General features: G+C 44.5%; 1 protein-coding gene across 1 annotated transcript in view; it reads left to right on the forward strand.

The window, feature by feature from the left end:
- Window positions 1–17,524, forward strand: part of HYDIN (HYDIN axonemal central pair apparatus protein) — a 346,043-nt gene that overhangs the window by 259,433 nt on the left and 69,086 nt on the right. The window contains exons 46-55 of the mRNA XM_039223564.1: window positions 932–1,153; window positions 4,413–4,621; window positions 4,847–5,029; window positions 6,106–6,225; window positions 8,939–9,098; window positions 9,204–9,376; window positions 10,000–10,198; window positions 12,641–12,740; window positions 14,933–15,032; window positions 17,222–17,390. Coding sequence (XP_039079495.1) covers window positions 932–1,153; window positions 4,413–4,621; window positions 4,847–5,029; window positions 6,106–6,225; window positions 8,939–9,098; window positions 9,204–9,376; window positions 10,000–10,198; window positions 12,641–12,740; window positions 14,933–15,032; window positions 17,222–17,390 — 1,635 coding nt within the window. The remainder of the gene's footprint in view (window positions 1–931; window positions 1,154–4,412; window positions 4,622–4,846; window positions 5,030–6,105; window positions 6,226–8,938; window positions 9,099–9,203; window positions 9,377–9,999; window positions 10,199–12,640; window positions 12,741–14,932; window positions 15,033–17,221; window positions 17,391–17,524) is intronic.

Here is a 17,524-nt window from a genome sequence, read left to right on the forward strand (position 1 = left end):
TTCCTTTCTCTCACAGACATTCAAACCCTGGGAGCTAACACTAGCTAAGCATTAGGTTTTTAGCCACCTGCCGGGCAGGTTAGAAACGCCGGATTCCATGAAGACAGTTGCCTGCTTGGCCTAATAGCCCATTTGGTCCACAGAACGGGTGCTCCAGTGGGCTGTAACACCGTTTCGATGATGACAAATCTAGAGATAGCATGCTTATTCTGAAGGGCTCCATGCTGAGAAGGATGCTGCTGCTAAATTTTAAACGTGTCTGCTCTGGAAGATGCTCCTTCAGTATATATCAGAGCAGAAGGGGAGAATGCTGTAGGAATAAATTTCCTCTCCAGGTTCTTTTTGACTTCTCTCTTCCTTCCCATCCTTTAACCCATTCCTGGAACCTTGGCTTTTTTTTTTTCTTTGCTGTATTTGACCTGCTCCACCCCTATCTTTCAGCATTAGACGGAAAGAACCTTTAAAGGTAAAAGAACACTTAATACAAGACCTGAAAACAGATAGAACAGCTCTGTACTATAGACATCAGAGCCTTAAGAGCTATTCTCTAAAAAGTATTTTTGAGTGCCTACTATATGCTAGGCCCTGTGCTATATGGTCCTGGCTTCTGTCCCAGTGGAGTTTATATAACATCTAACTGCAGAGACAGACAGAGTAAAGTGACAAGGGCCATGATGAGAGAGGTACAGGGAGCGTGCGGCCACAGCAAGTACCCCTGCCTGGTCTAGGAATGTAGGGGTCTAGAAAGACCTATAGAGCTGTGTAAGAAGCCTTTCACACCCCTCCCCTGACACATGCCCATGGCAGGGGCATCTCCCAAGAATGTTGAGGAAAAGTCAGGAGAATCTGAACCACCCTCTGCTCACTCAGGGAGGCAGTTAGGGGAATCCCACCCTGTGCATAGGAAATTAACCATGGGCTTTTCCTTTAGATCCTGGACATCTTGGGTCTGGGTTCCTCTGGCCCACCCATCCCTCCTCCGGCCTTATTCTCAATCATCTCCTTCCCCATGAAGCGGCTGCCTCTGGCCACAACAGAAATCCTGAAGCATTTTGTGTTTGTGAGCCCACCATCTGAAGAGCTCCCCCTGCTGGAGGAGAAAAGAGAAGGAGAAGCAGAACCAGAGATTTCAAGCACCATGGGCTCTGTGAAGGTAAAGATCAAGCCAGCCATCTTGCCCTCCTGACCTTGGCAGGACTTCAGACTGGCAGACGGAGGAGGTCACCCTCCACATGGTCCAAAATTGAGTACAGTGTTGAGTGTCATGCTCACTGATGTGTTTGCCCTTGACTCATCAGGGATCCAGCTGGGGGACCTCGCATGACCCTCTCTCAAAATGGCTCATTCTCATCTTCCACCCTTTTTAGTCCCCATAGGATGGTCTAGGGAACTTGTCAAATTGCTCTGAAGTTCACGTGTGAGAAAAAATAGTAAGCAAAACCAGCTCTTTTAAGAGAAGATATCAGAGGGGCGCCTGGGTGGCTTAGTCGGTTAAGCGTCCGACTTTCGCTTGGGTCATGATCTCGCAGTTCGTGGGTTTGAGCCCCGCGTCGGGCTCTGTGCTGACTGCCAGCTCAGAGCCTGGAGCCTGTTTCAGATTCTGTGTCTCCCTCTCTCTCTGACCCTCCCCTGCTCGCGCTGTCACTCTGTCTCCTAGAAATAAAACATTAAAAAATTTTAAAAAAGAAAAAAAAGAAAAGATATTAGAGTTTGTTGGGAAGATAAGATAGTTCACATAGTGCATGAGCATACAAGAATCCACAGACACAAATGAAGGCAAGTCACAGCACTAGCAAAAGAACAGATTACCAAAGAATTTATCAAGATGATTGGATGTTTTGGCAAACTCACTTTTTATCTCTTTATTGACACAATACAGTAAAAATAATTCCAGCTGGATCAAAAATATAAGCAATCTGGGGACACCTCAGCTTAGTCGGTTGAGCATCCAACTCTTGAATTCAGTTTGTGAGCTTGAACCTAGCATTGAGCTTCATGCTGACAAGTATGGAGCCTGCTTGGGATTCTCTCTCACACTTTTTCTCTCTGTGCCTCTCCCCTGCTCTCTCACTCTCTCTCAAAATAAATAAATGAACATTTTTTAAAAATTAAAAGTATAACCAATCCAAATAAAATCATATACAATTAAAAGAAAATAGATATGCAATTAATAGAATAAACCACAAAGGAAAAATATATTTGACCAATAATATACAGAAGGTATATATATTAAGAACTATAGAGAGGCTTTTTATTCCCAGAGGAGTTTGATGGCCCCAAATTTGAATCTCTCTGCATAGCCTCCTACAAAACATACATCGCAGCAAGAATAATAAAACTGCCTGGGAGTGCCTGGGTGGCTCAGTCAGTTGAGCATCCAACTTGCACTCAGGTCATGATCTTGTGGTTCACAAGTTTGAGCCCCACATCAGGCTCTAGAGCCTGCTTCAGGTTCTGTTTCTCCCTCTTTCTCAGCCCACGCTCTGTCTCTCTCTCTCAAAAAATAAATAACAACATTTAAATAAATAAAATCACCTATAAGCTCTTCCTAAGGCTTGGTTAGGTTAAGGGACCCCCTCAAACTGCTATTTACAAGTAAGTAAGAAATTACAAGTAAGTAAGAAATCTGAGGGGCACCTGGATGGCTCAATCAGTTGAGCATCTGACTTCAGGTTATAATCTCATAGTTCGAGAGTTCAAGCCCCACATCGGGCTCACTGCTGTCGGTGATCCAGCTTTGGATCCTCTGTCCCCCATTCTCTGCCCCTCCCCTACTTGGTCTCTCTCTCCTCCTCTCAAAAATAAATAAACATTTAGGAAAAAAAGAAGAAATTATCATTTGAAGCGAAATAAGTAAGGCAGAGAAGGACAGATACCGTATGTATGCACGTATAGGTGGATTAGGATGAACTTAATGGAGGACCATGGGGGAGAAGGGGAAAAATAGTGGGGGAGTGGGAGAGAAGAAAACCATGAGAGACTCTTGAATGCTGAAAACAAAGTCAGAGCTAATGGGGTGGAGGAGAAGGGAAGGGGGTTGATGGGCATGGAGGAGGGCACTTGTTGGGATGAGCACTGGGTATTATGTGGAAACCAACTTGACAATAAACTATTTTTTAAAAATTATCATTTGAGATCAGCAGCATGCGTGGGCAGGTCTTTCTAAAACAGAGTCCAAATAAAAAAGATTTAAAAATTGCCAACATCAGAGGTGACTATGACACCAACCTCTTTCCCTAAAATGAGCCACAAACAGAATAAGGTTAAGCATTCTTTAACTTACCATTTTAGGAGAAACTCTAGTTCATCCCCAATTGTCAGAAGACACTTCATTCTGGAAGAATGGCAACTAAAACTATAGAAAGAAGAGTAGAATTAGAAAAACACAGGGCACCTGGGTGGCTCAGTCGGTTAAGCATCCAACTTCAGCTCAGGTGGCATTGGTGGTTCATTGGTAGAATTCTCTCCTGCCAACTTCGGCTCAGGTCATGATCTCATGGATCGTGAGTTTCAGCCCCACATTGAGCTCTCTGCTGTCAACACAGAGCCTGCTTCTGATCTTTTCTCCCCTACCTCTCTCTCTGCTCCTCCCCACCTCTCGCGCACGTGCTCTATCTCTGTCTCAAAAATAAATATTTTTTAAAAAGAAAGAAAAACACTATTCTGTTATCCCCAGCAAAGTATTAATTGAGGAGCACCAACTGATACAAAACAAAAAGCAGTGCTTTGTTGGGGAACAAGATGCAAACTGTGAGCCCAGAGCCTCCTCCCACAGGTGACCAGCAGCTGCAAAGGCAGAAGCCCACTTCACCATGGCCAGCTCTGGCGGGCGCCACTCCAGCCACATGAACACACTGCATCTGTAATCATGGGTTGACATGGCATTGTTTTTGTCCCTCATTATGTTGGAGTGTGACACATACTGCATCCTCTGTGAATCAAATCAAGCTTTGAAGCCTAATTTCTATCTTATAAAAACTACAGGGAATAAAGGAATAAGTGAAATGACACTCTAAAAATAGAAAATTTCAGAGTATGGAATATTCTGTCAGAACACAGATCTGGTCTGTCAAAAGTCAGTGTGATTAGGAGTGGCTGAGGGGTCTAAAGTAAAAAGTACTGAGGAAACACAACAAAATGCATATAGGAACACATTCCCTGCAGCTTCAAGCTTCTCTAGGCTTTGGCCTCCTCGGGGAATGGGCTGCCAAGGAAAGCACTAGACTTCTCTCTACACTACTCCTCTTCTCTGCTAGGACAGTCGTCTGGGCCCTCCTCTGCTCTAAGCAGCTGCCGGCATCCTGGACCTGCAGTGCAGCCACCCCAGACAGCAAACGTGTTGTGGGCATCTTTGTGTCTGTTCGTGTGTATGCAAATGAGTATTTAAGACCTCATGCTTGTTTTTAATTAAGGCCCAGGAGGAGCAGACCACCTCCTCTAAGGGAAGCAGACAGAAACTGAAAGAAAAGGCAGATCAGGCCCGAGACACTCAGAAGGACAAACGTCGCATGGCCTTCAACAGGAAGGTCCTTTCTGGGGCAATGTCTGGAGCCATTGCCCCCCTGTCAGACATGGACCAGAGCAGCTTCTCTGGGCAGTTCTCTCAGGAGAAATTCATCAGGTGGGCCTCTGGACCACCCAAGGGTGGGGGAGAGGGGTAATTGAAGCCCAAATAGAGGGAGTGGCTGTCCCAACACCAGATGGGAGCAGAGCCGTCCTGCCTGTAGGACCCTCTACATGGCTGTGCCCAACCCCGGCTGGCGGGGACTCCTCCCAGGCAGCTGTCCTGCCTGCTTCTAGCCCAGAGGAAGCCTTCTGTCTCTAAAAGCCCTGTGGTCATTGGCAGGCTGAACCATTTCCGGTGGATCGTGCCAGCCAACAGTGAGGTGACCTTGCGATTACACTTCTCTTCTGCTGACATTGGGACCTTTGACCAGACGTTTAACTTTGAGATCCTTGGGACTCACCGCCAGTACCAGCTTTACTGCCGGGGTGTGTGCAGTTATCCATACATCTGCCAAGACCCAAAGTAAGTGTATTGTACTTTAAATTTTTTTTATAGTTTTTATTTATTTTTGAGACAGAGAGAGACACAGCATGAGTGGGGGAGGGGCAGAGAGAGAGGGAGACAGAATCTGAAATGGGCTCCAAGCTCTGAGTTGCCTGCACAGAACCCTATGCGGGGCTTGAACCCACGAACTGGGAGATCATGACCTGGGCCGAAGTCGGACACTTAACCAACTGAGCCACCCAGGTACACCAAGTGTATTGTACTTTAAAAGAGAGAGTTGACAGAAACATTTTTGTTTTCCCACATGGCACTTTGAGCAAGGTAGCTCTCCCTACCAATGTGGGCCTGGGGTGTTGCCAGGTGTCCTGGGCATCAGTGTCTTGGACACTGACAAAGCCACAGGAATGTCATATATCATGAAACTGAGCATGTCAGTAGGTGTGAGGCCAGTGAATTGTCCTTCTCTGCCAAGTTAGTTGGCTTATTTAACTACTGGGCTAATTTAAAGAGATTCCATATGTACCATCAGACTTTTTCTCCTATAATATCACTACATGTGTGAAAGTCCACAGACGGACTTTTATTCTGAGCTCCCAAACACCACCATGTCCCTTATGCATGACATAAAGTCACCTGGCTGAGCAAGCTAGTGCACAACCCCTCTAGGGGAAGAAGTCTTTTAGAGATTGTCCACCAGGAAGACCTTTTTTGCAATTCTCACCAGGGGGCCACACTGGACACATTACTCAGAAGCTAGCTAATGTCCAGAACTAGTTTTCCATAGGGATTATTTTTGCAGCCAGGCACCCTAGAACAGGAAGTCTAACTCAGCTCTGTCATCAGCCCTTCATTATGAAAGATACCACTGGGAATCTTTTTTCTCAAGTTCAAACCATACTATCATCTCAGGGGTGGTGGGAGGGAGGGAGCAGGAATAAAGGCTCAACTGAGGTCCTCAAATTAAGAATCATTCTGTCTGAGGACACCTGGACTCTTTGCTGAACAGGGAATGTGGGGTTCATGTAAACATCAAGCGGAGGCATTGAACTTCCACTCAGACAACCTCTCTTCCTCTCTTCCTCCCCTGTGCTCAGAGTGGTATTTCCTCAGTGGAAGGTGGACATGAAGACAGATGAGGTCATCTTTAAGAAGCATATTATGAGCATGGAGAAGTTTTACTTTGGGCCACTGCTTTGTGGAAAATCAAGAGATAAGTAAGAGTTCCATTATTTCAAAACAGATTTTGGACTCCAAGTTGGACTCATGATTAATAGTACAAACAGGATTACTATGTGGATGTGGTTTTTATAATGCTGCCTCAGTTAGCCCTGAACCACAAATCAGGAAAACTGGGTTCTTGTGTTCTGAGTTCCTGCTAAGCACCCAGATGAATGTGGGCACCATCTTCCCAGATGGAAAAGCCTGGAGGAGGACCAGGTTTCGTTGGAGAAAGGATTCACTCTCGATGTGTTGTTTGAGATGCTTAGGAAGTATAGCTAGTAGCCACATAAGCTCTGTGGTTTTGGTTCTCAGAGGACATCCAGGGGGTTCAACAATATGGAGGTCATAGCAGCCTTCTAGGGATTTCTGAGGATGAAACCCAAGCAAAGTAAGTTGAAGAATCATTGGCCAGTAAAAGAATGAAGATGGGGTGTGACGATAGTTCTTTGGAAAGCTTGGCTGTGAAGAAAGATAGAGACAGTCAAGGGTGAGAGGGAGACATGAAGTCCAGGGAACACTGCTCACACACTGTTGTTCTTATGATGTTGGGATGCCAAGAGAACGCAGGGAGGAAGAGGTCAGAGTTTTGCAAGGAAGTAAAGGCCATCAGTGGTATAGCTCCGTTAGACGATACAATGGGATGCAGAGATGCTGTTCTTGCCAAGAAGAGGGGCTATCACCTCCTACTAGGAGAGAGGAAGGCACATGGCTTCAGGTGCAGATTTGGTTGGAACAGTGAGAAGGTTCCATATAACCATCTATTTTCTCCATGACACAATTTGAAGATCATCCCTAACAGGGAGGGAAGTGGAGAGAAGATTAAAATGTTGAGAAAATGGAGCGCGGGTGGAACAGGTTTTGTGGGAAGTTGGGGAGGGAGAATGTTAGAGAAAAAGATTAGGGTTGTTAGGCAAAATTGGGTGCCCAGGTGAGGATTATGGCCATACATTTCTACTGATATCAGATTTTTCACTCATGCACAAACTTCTCATTGTGTAGGCAGAGAGGTTAATACCAAAACTGGAGCAGTTCTTACCACGTCTTAATTCAGTCTAGCATTTATTGTGGTAAGTAGGCTGGACCAGAAAGCCAAGATGAAGAGGGTTGGCTGACAAAGGCCCAGTAGAAAGGCTTCAGAGGGAGATGGAGGAGGGTTATAGGACAGGATGTACAGAGCAGCCCAAGGCCAGAAGTCAGGGAAATTATGGCCATTCAGAGAGGCATGTGTTCTGGCAGCAGTGGAACCACCAGAATTTGGGGTCAGACAGCACTGATCCAGAAGGAGAGGATTACAGTGGCTCAGAAACAGGGCCCCATATAATCGGATATTTATTTATTTTCTTAAATGTTGATGAACCTCAATGTTCTTATCTGCAAAATGGGAAAATAATAGCACCCATCCACAGATTTGTGAAATTGAACTGGATAATGCACATGAGATAGTGCTGGATGGTGGTAGTGACCAGGTAGATATGAAGGTCACCCCCTCTTTCATAGTGACAGAGAACATGCTGTCTCTCTGACTCTGATTTGGTGTCTGCCATTTGCTCTCCTTCCTTCCTTTATCACTATTTATCCAAAAAGCTTTTCAGACTGTTTCTGGGCAGCAGTGGGGACTATGGTGACTCTGTTTTCCTGACCTCTGATCTCTGCCAATGTGCATCTTCATTGGCATTCCTTGTACTTCTGTGGTTCCTTTTCTGTTCATTAACATTAACTGAGTAGCTTCTAATACCAACAGTTTTCAACTTAGTGGCTCTTTCCCAAAGTCATGAAGGAATGGAAACAGCCTTGTACCAGTGAACCACACCAAATGAATCCATGTCAGAATGGTAACATCTTGTACAGGTCTAGGAGAAGGAGGTAAAGGAGATCATCTCCAAGACAGATGTGAAATAATAAGTTATTCACAGGATCATGTCTCCTGGGAAGATAAGCCCTGGGAAGGTTAGAGCTGCACGGTTCTTAGTTAGAATTCTTTGCCATAATAGCTGCCACTGCATTTAATACTCATTGAAATCCCAACAAGTATTATTTTCCCATCTTTTATTTTTAAATTTTATTGTTTTATTTATTTCTGAGAGAGAGACAGCATGAGCAGGGAAGGGTCAGAGAGAGAGGGAGACACAGAATCTGAAAAAGGCTCCAGGCTCTGAGCTGGCTGTCAGTACAGAGCCTGACGTAGGGCTCGAACCCACAAATCATGAGACCATTGACCTGAGCCAAAGTCAGACGCTTAACTGACTGAGCCACCCAGGCATCCCTATTATTTTCCCATCTCAGAGATGAGGAGACCAAGCTTGCAGGGAGAGGGATCAGGTCATAGCCACAGGTCTTCACAACTGCATAGCTTGTGTTCTTAGCCGCCATGCTACTGCCTCGGTGAACCATACTACCTTTTGTACACCCCACAATCTCCTTTTCTCCCTGAACTCCCAGTCAGTGCTCACATCCACATCCCTAATTCTTCTTTTTATGTTTATTTATTTATTTTGAGAGAGATAGACAGCGAGCAGGGGAGGGGCAGAGAGAGAGAGAGAGAGAGAGAATCCCAAGCAGGCTCTGTGCTTTCAGTGCAGAGGCCAATGCAGAGCTCAAACTCATGAACTGTGAGATCATGACCTGAGCCAAAATCAAGAGTTGGATGCTTAACCAACTGAGCCACCCAGGTGTCCCTCCACATCCCTAATTCTTCTTCATTTCCAGGTACAAGTCATCCTTGTTCCCAGGCAACATGGAAACATTGACAATCCTGAACAATTCACCAATGGTCGCAGAGGTGTTCTTCTGTTTTCAGAATGATGTCAAAGCAAACACCTACTTCCTGGAGCCCATCAGCATGATTCTGAAACCCAATGAGAAGCAGGTACAGTCACATGGAAACAAGTCTACCTCAGAGCAAGTTTTTCTTGGGAATTTGAGGCCTTAGCATTCTCAGCATAAATGTATTTTGTTTTGACTCTTTCCTTAGATGCTGAACATATGGGCCTACCCTACTGCAGTTGGTGTCTTTGAAGACTGCATTGTCTGCTGCATCAAGGAGAACACAGAGCCAACGGTCTTCAAATTAAGCTGCCAAGGGGTCCGCCCAGAACTAGAGCTGGAACCCAGGCAATTGCATTTTGACCGACTCTTGCTGCACAGGTGAGAATTCTGGATGATACCAGGACTGCAATGGAATTTAAAGAACATTTAGTTCTAGGGCAACCAACTCATCCTGATTTTCTCAAGACTTTCCTAGTTTTAGCACTGAAAGTCCTGCATCCTGGGAAACTTCTAGTCCTGTGCAAACCAAGATGGTTAATAGCCCCATGCAGTTCACAAGTTAACTTGACTTCATTAGGGTTCAGGGACTGCCCCCCACCCCCGATATCAATTGCCAAAGTGTGTGCATATTTGCAATTTTCTCAGAAGGACACTTTTTTCCAGATTCTCTAAGCAGTCCATTACCCTAAAAAATTGGGAGTCTTTGGTCTAGAAATTAGAGCACAAACAGAGAATACTAGACCAAAACTGGGACTTAATATATTCATTCACTGGCTTCATATTATTCTAAATAGAGAATGTTTATTTCTGGGGCTACTAGAAGAGAATATTGTTATGATATGTATCCTGCATTCCTTGATCGTTACCACCAGGCCCTATACCCTGATAAACACTGGTTAGTGAACTAAGTAACGATTGAAATAACTAGAAGTGCTTTTTCTGACCTGCCATAATAAATCAGAATCATTTGAAACTGACAAAATTTCTTTTGGTAACCGCAGAAAAGAATCCAAGGTAGTTCTCCTCCGCAACATCACACCCCTGCCTGTGGCCTGGCGGATCACCAGCCTGGAGCACCTGGGCGATGACTTCACTGTGTCCACCATGCAGGGGTCCATCCCCCCCAAGGCTGAGTACAGCCTGCAGATACACTTCCAGCCCTCCAAACCTGTCAACATCAAGAGGGTGATCCGGTTGGAGGTGAGGCTTCACACATCTTCAGACTTGCTCATCAAATGTGTACATATTGGGTTCCCTGGTACACAAGCATACACACACACACAGAGCCAGGTCTCACTATTACATGCTCCCAACTGATTCTCATTTGACAACAATCAACCCACGGTGTCTTGTTCTGCACACAATCGTAAACTCCATAAAGGCAGTCTTACTCATGGCTGATTTTCTGGTGCCAAGAATAGAGCACTCATTCAGTGTAAAGTGAGTGAGTGACTGACCGAATGGTGTTACTATCCCTATGTAAGCATGAGATTTCTGATTTCACACTCCCAAACCCAGTCACTGCTCAGATCCCTATCTTGATAAACATCACCTTTCACCTAGGTGCTCCCAACAGACACATCATTGATTCCCTCCTTTCCATGACAGCCCATCCTCCAACAAGTCTTGTCAGTTCTGTCTCCCAGGATACCTCCAACCTGCCCACTCCTCTGGCCTCACTGCTGCTGCCATCCTTGCCCAGGCTGTCCGTGGCATCTCTTACCTGGACTTTAGCAGAGGCCCATTCCCCATCCGGGTCCATCAGGTCAGGCCCCTCTCCTGGCAGCACTCTGCTGGCTCCAGCTGCAGTGAGGTTAGAGCCCAGGGTCCCCTGCTTCTCAGGCCCTGCCTACCTCTGTATCCAAACTCGCTCTCACTCATCGGCTCTGTCACATGGTCTCTTGGCTTTTTCCTGCCTCAGGCCCTCGGCCCTGCAGCAGCCCTGCCAAGAATGTCACCCCCAGGCTCTGTGGGGTCCACTGAACAGCACTGCTCCCACTGGGTTCCTCTAGTGACTGCATCAAGGCAATCTCCTGTGATGTGCTATCGCTTGCCCTATCTTCTGTCCTTCAGAGCACCTCCCCCTTTCAGATATCCTGTTTCTTCTCTACTTTCTTATGTGAACTCCATCAGGGCAAGATCTTGCCTGACTTGCTTGTCATCTGTATCCATTTCCAAAAGCTGACATAACAAATGCACATAAACTAAGTGGCTTAAACAACACACATCTGTTCTCTCACAGTTCTAAAAGCCAGAAGTCTGACATCAAGGAGTCTGCAGGGTCATAGTCCCTCCGAAGTCTCTGGGGAAGAATCCTTTCCTGCTTCGCCCAGCTTCTGGTGGCTCCAGGTGTTCCTGGGCTTGTGGCTGTATCTCTCTAACTTTGTCTCCATCTTTATATGGTCTTTCCTGTCTGAATCTTCTCTTCTTCTATCTCTTTTAAGGACATTTGTCATTAGATATAGGGCCCACCCACATAATCCAGGAAGATCTCACCTCAAGATCTTTAACTCAATTACATCTGCAAGGACTATTTCCAAATAAAGTCACATTCCTAGGTTCCAGGAGTTAAAACATGACCACCATTCATTCCACTACTCCATCAGGCCCCCAGTATCTAGCACAGGCCTAAATGTAGAAGGTACTCAGTAGAATCTGTAAAATGAATGAATGAATAAATGAATGAATGAATGCCACTGGCTTTTGAAGCTTGAATCAATTCTGCAACAGTCAAGGGATTATCCAAGCTTCTCTTTGAATACTTGCAGGAATAGAAAACTTAACAATACTCAAAGCAGCCTGTTCTTCCTTGGAACAGGTCTGACTATTAATTCTTCCTTAGATTGAATTCCGATTTACAAATGTACCTTATATGAATTAATCCTGTTTCTACTTTTGGGTCTACTCAATGGATCTAATCTCTATTTTTCACCTACCTGTGACATTAAGATAGCTGAACACAGATACTGATAGATTCATTTAATCAACAATTGTGTATGACTATCATAGGGTGAAAGTCAGCATTGTTTTAAGTTTAATTTTTTATTGAGAGAGAGAGAGTACAGGCAGGGGAGGGGCAGAGAGAAGGAGGGACAGAATCCCAAACAGGCTCTGCACCATCAGCATACAGCCCAGTGTGGAGCTCGAACTCATGAACCATGAGATATAATGACCAACACCAGTCTTGGGGCTCTGTGCTAGGCATGGAGCCTGCTTAAGATTCTGCCTGTCCCTCTGCCCTTCTCCCCTGCATTCTTGCTTGCTCTCTCTCTCAAATAAATAATATTCCAAAGAGCATTTTTCTGCAGTGTATACTCATATCCTCAACCTCAATAATGTAGTGACAATCATGCAAATAATTTAAAACCCATAAGTGAACAAGATGAAAAATATAGTTCCTTTTTCCCTTTCTTGTATTAACTGTCTATACTGACACTTCCCAAAGGCTGTTATGAGAATATTGATCATATACCAAATGCTCAGTGATGTCAAAAGCTAAATACATCTTAAAAATATTCTATTTTTTTTTAATATTCTACACCATATTTCCTTCTCCATCATTCCCACTGCATGGTACATAGTTCAGGCTCCAAGCATCATGTGGCTCTTGCTTTTACTCAAAAATTTCTCTTACCCCAACAGGTTTTAGATGCAGACAATCTTGTTGGTATTGTTCAGATTGAAAACATCTTGATCTTCGCAGAGTCTTATGACGTTGCCTTGGACATCACTTTCCCCAAAGGTCTGTTGACCCCTTCAAGGAAGGGGTGTTTAGAAGTCACATCTTTTAGTATAGTATATTTCTTTTTTTTTTTTTTAATTTAAATTTTAACCAGTATACAACACAATATTGGTTTCAGGAGTAGAATTCAATGATTTATCACTTACATACAACGCCCAGTGCTCATCACAACAAGTTCCCTCCTTAGTACCCAGCACCCATCTAGCCCATCCCCCACTCACTTCCCTCTATCAACTCTCAGTTTGTTGTCTATCATTAAGATTCTCTAGTGGGTTGTTTCCTTCTCTTCTCTTCCCCCCACTTCACATATATATTCATCTGTTTTGTTTCTAAAATTCCACATGAGTGAAATCATTTGGTATTTGTCTTTCTCGGATAGTGTAGCTCTTTTTTCCACCTAAGTATTTTTTTTAATATGATTTATTGTCAAGTTGACTAACATAGAGTGTATACAGTATGCTCTTGGTTTTGAGGGTAGAGTCCCATGATTCATTACTTAGTATATTTCTTACATACAAGAAGAAAGTGGATGTTGGGGAGAGCATAGAATTTCAATAAATACTAATGCAAATCCCTGAGTAATGTTAGCAACGTTACTATGAATCTTAACTTCTCTAATGGGAGATTACAAGGGGTGGCCATTATTAGAAAGTTTGCAGAGCTTTTTTCTGAACCTGATCTTAGAGTAAGAACCTGTCTTCCAACCTGTATTAGTTTTCTATCACTGCCATAACAAATTACCAGAAACACTGTGGCTTAAAACAATACGAACTTATCATCTTACAGTTCTGTAGGTCTGAAGTCCAAAACTGATCTAACTGGGCTAACATCAAGGTGTTAGCAGAGCTGCATTCATATGGAAGCTCTCAGGGAGAATCCAATTCCTTGCCTTTTCCAGCTTCTAGAAGCTGCCTGCATCCCTTGGGGCATGGTCCTTTTACTCCATCTACAGAGCCAGCAATGTTGGGCCAGGTCCTTCTCATGCCACCATCTCTCTAGCTCTCCCCATTCCATCTACTTTTTCTACCTTTAAGGACGCTTGTGATTACATTGGGCCCACCCAGAGAATCCAGGATGACCTTTCTTTTTCCTTCTTTTTTTTTTTTTAATGTTTATTTATTTTTGAGAGAGAAAGAGACAGAGCACATGGGGAAGGGACAGAGAGAGAAGGAGACACAGAATTAGAAGCAGGCTTCAGGTTCTGAGCTGTCAGCACAGAGCCCGATGGACGGCTTGAACTCATGAACCACAAGATCATGACCTGAGCCAAAGTCAGACACAACTGACAGAGCCACCCAGAAACCCCATGACCTTTCTGTTTTTTAAAGTCAGATGATTAACAATCTTAATTTCATCTATAATTCCCCTTTGACATGTAAACTAGCATATTCGCAGAATCCAGGGATTAGCACATGGATACCTTCCAGGGGCATAGGCCATTATTCTTCCCAGTTCACTTCCCTAACACCCAGGTTAGATCCCTCCCTTTTAGCATGCAATTCTCCATTAATCCTCCCTTTTCTGACTGTTCTCCTTCTCAGCAAGATTCATAGAACACGAGAGCCACGTGTTTGCCTACATGTCATTAGTCTTATGTACAAAGATATTTATTGCAGCATTATTTGTAATAATGAAAGATTGGAAATAACCTAAATGCCTATTAAGAATGGAATATTATTATTGTAGAAATAATATTGTAAATTATGGAACAGCCTATCATGGTACATTATATAACCATTAAGATCACATTTATGAGTTTTCAATTATGTAGGGACATGTTTATGACACAATGTTAAGTAAAAGTATACAAATTTATGTGTAATATTCTAACTATGTATATTATACACCTGATGCAAAAAAAAAATTAATAGCATAAGTTTTAGCTAATGGAAAGCATGAGAGGAAGGACAGTGGTCCTAAGATGGAAGCCAGAGGGAGCCACCCAACTTGAACTGGGCTCAAGAGCAGTGTCTATTGTTTCTTGAATGAGACTCAATTATTCGAGGTATTTTTAGCCAGTGTTTTCAGAAAACAAATCCTCTGAATTGTTGCCATGGATTTTCCATGTGAACTTCAGTAGGGAGTTCCCCTGAATCTCACCCACACCCCTCCCCATCTCCCCTCACCCCCACCCCCCCACCCCAGCTGTGCCATCCACTCACCCTCCCTACCCTGGTCCCTGGCCTCTGCAGGAGCTGAAGGAGGCCTTGATTTCGGGATTGTGAAGGTCATGGAAGAGGTGAAGCAGCCCCTGCAGCTGAAGAACCGTGGAAAATATGAGATCATGTTCAGGTAACCTGAAACCATCAGGCACATGGTCGTCCCCATCCACTCACAAGGAAAAAAGTACAGTCTGGGAGATAAAAAAAAAAAAAAAAACCTTGGTTGCAGAAATCATAAGAACTATATCTGCTTTGAGCCTCACCCGAGCTTCAAGTGAATGGAATCCCAACCGCTGAGAGCAGAGATTTTCACACTGCTCTCCACTCTGTGGCTTTTCAGGGACCCTCTGAATGTACCCAGAGCCACAGGGGTCTGAGAGTGGGAGGGAGACTAAGAGGGAGAGGTTTGAAAGGAAGATGTACAAGGTGAGGGTGAGGGGAGGTCCTGGGGGTGGAGGGAAAGACTGAAGATGGGGACCTGGCCTCAAGCTCATTGCTATCTGTCTTGTAAGTTGGCGTTCCACCTCAGACTGCATGTGAAAAAAGGGATTTTCCAATTTTCTTTTTTAATTTTAAGAACCACTATCTTCTAGAATCCAAATGGTGGCCTGGTGGAATAGATCTCCAGCTTGTGCTCCTCTCTTGAGGAAGCAAAAATAATATAAAAACAGAGAGGGAGATAAGCCATTAGAGATCCTTAAATACAGAGAACAAACTGAGGGTTGCTGGAGCAGTGTTGGGTGGGGGGATGGGCTAAATGAGCAACAGGCATTAAGGAGGACACTTGTTGGGATGAGCACTGGGTGTTATATGTAGGTGATATTTCACTAAATCCTATTCCTGAAATCATTATTATGCTAACTAACTTGTATTTAAGTTTTTAAAAATAAATAAATAAAAATTTTTAAAAAATGAAACAGGAAGGGTGCCTGAGTGGCTCAATCAGTTATGCGTCAAACTGCAGCTCAGGCCATGATCTCAAGGCTTCGTGGGTTCGAGCCCCCCATCAGGCTCTGTGCTGACAGCTCAGAGCCTGGAGCCTGCTTCAGATTCTGTGTCTCCCTCTCTCTCTCTGCCCCTACCCATTCGCTCTCTGTCTCTCTGTCGCTCTCTCAAAAATAAACATTAAAAAAAGAAAGAAAGAAAGAAAGAAAGAAAGAAAGAAAGAAAGAAAGAAAGAAAGAAAGAAAGAAACACTAAATCTGAAATTTCTCAAAGAGGAAAGGGTGGTACTGGGTTGGGGAAGGGAGAAGGTCACTCAGGCAGGGTCACACAAACCTTGGGGACAGTGCCAGCACCCGTGGCCAGTCTACAATCTATTCTCTGAACAATTATCTGGCCCCTAGAAAAACCGCAGCTGATAAAAGGACTCCCCCTGCCCCCACCCCCCACCCCCGCTCCCTGCTGACTTAGAAGAAATTCAGTATATTTGTGACAGTTTCATTTCAGCTGACGACTGATATGAGAGAGGTCCTCCCTCAGGGCTACCATTACTAGACCCATAAATTGAAGTGTAAATATAGTTAAAAGCTAAAAGAAAGTCATTGTCCCCTTGGGATTACTGCTGAATGGAGTCTTGCCCGTTGGTGAGTTTTGTTGTAGGTTATCATTGGGGCTTTAGGTCTGCTCTTTGAGGTTACGTGGAACAGTCACCTTCAGGTTGGAACAGGTGATCAAAATTCACTGGAAGGCTGTGTGGGGAAGGGAGGAAGCTCAGGTACTAGGTAAGCAGCAGTGGAGCCACCAGGCCTCCTAGAGCATGGGGGTGACATTAAGGTCCCCACACCAACTCCAGGTGTCCTGCCTCAGCCTAAGTTCCTTGCTTCTACTCCAGTCCCTCTGCCATTCTCATGAGCCGGACACTTTCTGTGGCTTCTCACCTCACCCCCATTGGGCCATGGCTTCCCTTTCCAAGTACACCTGTTAAATGGGTTCTGCCCCTGTTTTCTCTCCTTCCTTAGATCCCCGGGCTTCTGCATTACTGTTCTCTCTGTATGTGCTGCATACAGTCACAGAGAGAGGAGGAAGAACAACAGAGAGATTAATTAACTTATTTGATCCTTATCTAGCATCAAGTGTCTCTGTTGGACAAAGATATCCTACAAAGTCACCTCTTGACCTCAGGCTACATATACCAATCCCTGACCTAGTCCATCCTGGCTGTGGAGGGGTGGTCAGAGTACAGAGCACAGTAGGCACTTCTAGACGCTGTGCATTAGCAGGGCCGGGGCATGACAGGCACTCAACAGTCTAGTCTCCTCTCTAGTATCATGAATTCCCCATAATGACTTAAACTTATCTTTTATTCTTATCTTTCAGCTTTTCCGTGGACTCCTTAGGGATTTTGCCAACCAGCGTAAATTCCATGATCTCATTTGTACCCAAGAAAGGCTCACTGACCGCAATGGAAAAGCCCACAAATGTCCAAGTGGTATTTCGTGCAAAAAAGGAAGTAAAGATTGAGTACCAGCCAGTTCTGCGCTGTCAGGTAGAACAGCTCAAAGGGAGGATTTAGGGGCAGGATTGTGGGACTCATTTTGAAGAGTACATGATCTAACACATGCTCCAGGATTGGTCCCTAGCTAGCAGGCAGGAGTAGGTCAGGTGGGAGGTGTGCAAAGT

This window comes from Hyaena hyaena, unplaced genomic scaffold (assembly GCF_003009895.1).
Source record: "Hyaena hyaena isolate Hyena2069 unplaced genomic scaffold, ASM300989v1 scaffold_18, whole genome shotgun sequence".
NCBI classification, from domain to species: domain Eukaryota; kingdom Metazoa; phylum Chordata; class Mammalia; order Carnivora; family Hyaenidae; genus Hyaena; species Hyaena hyaena.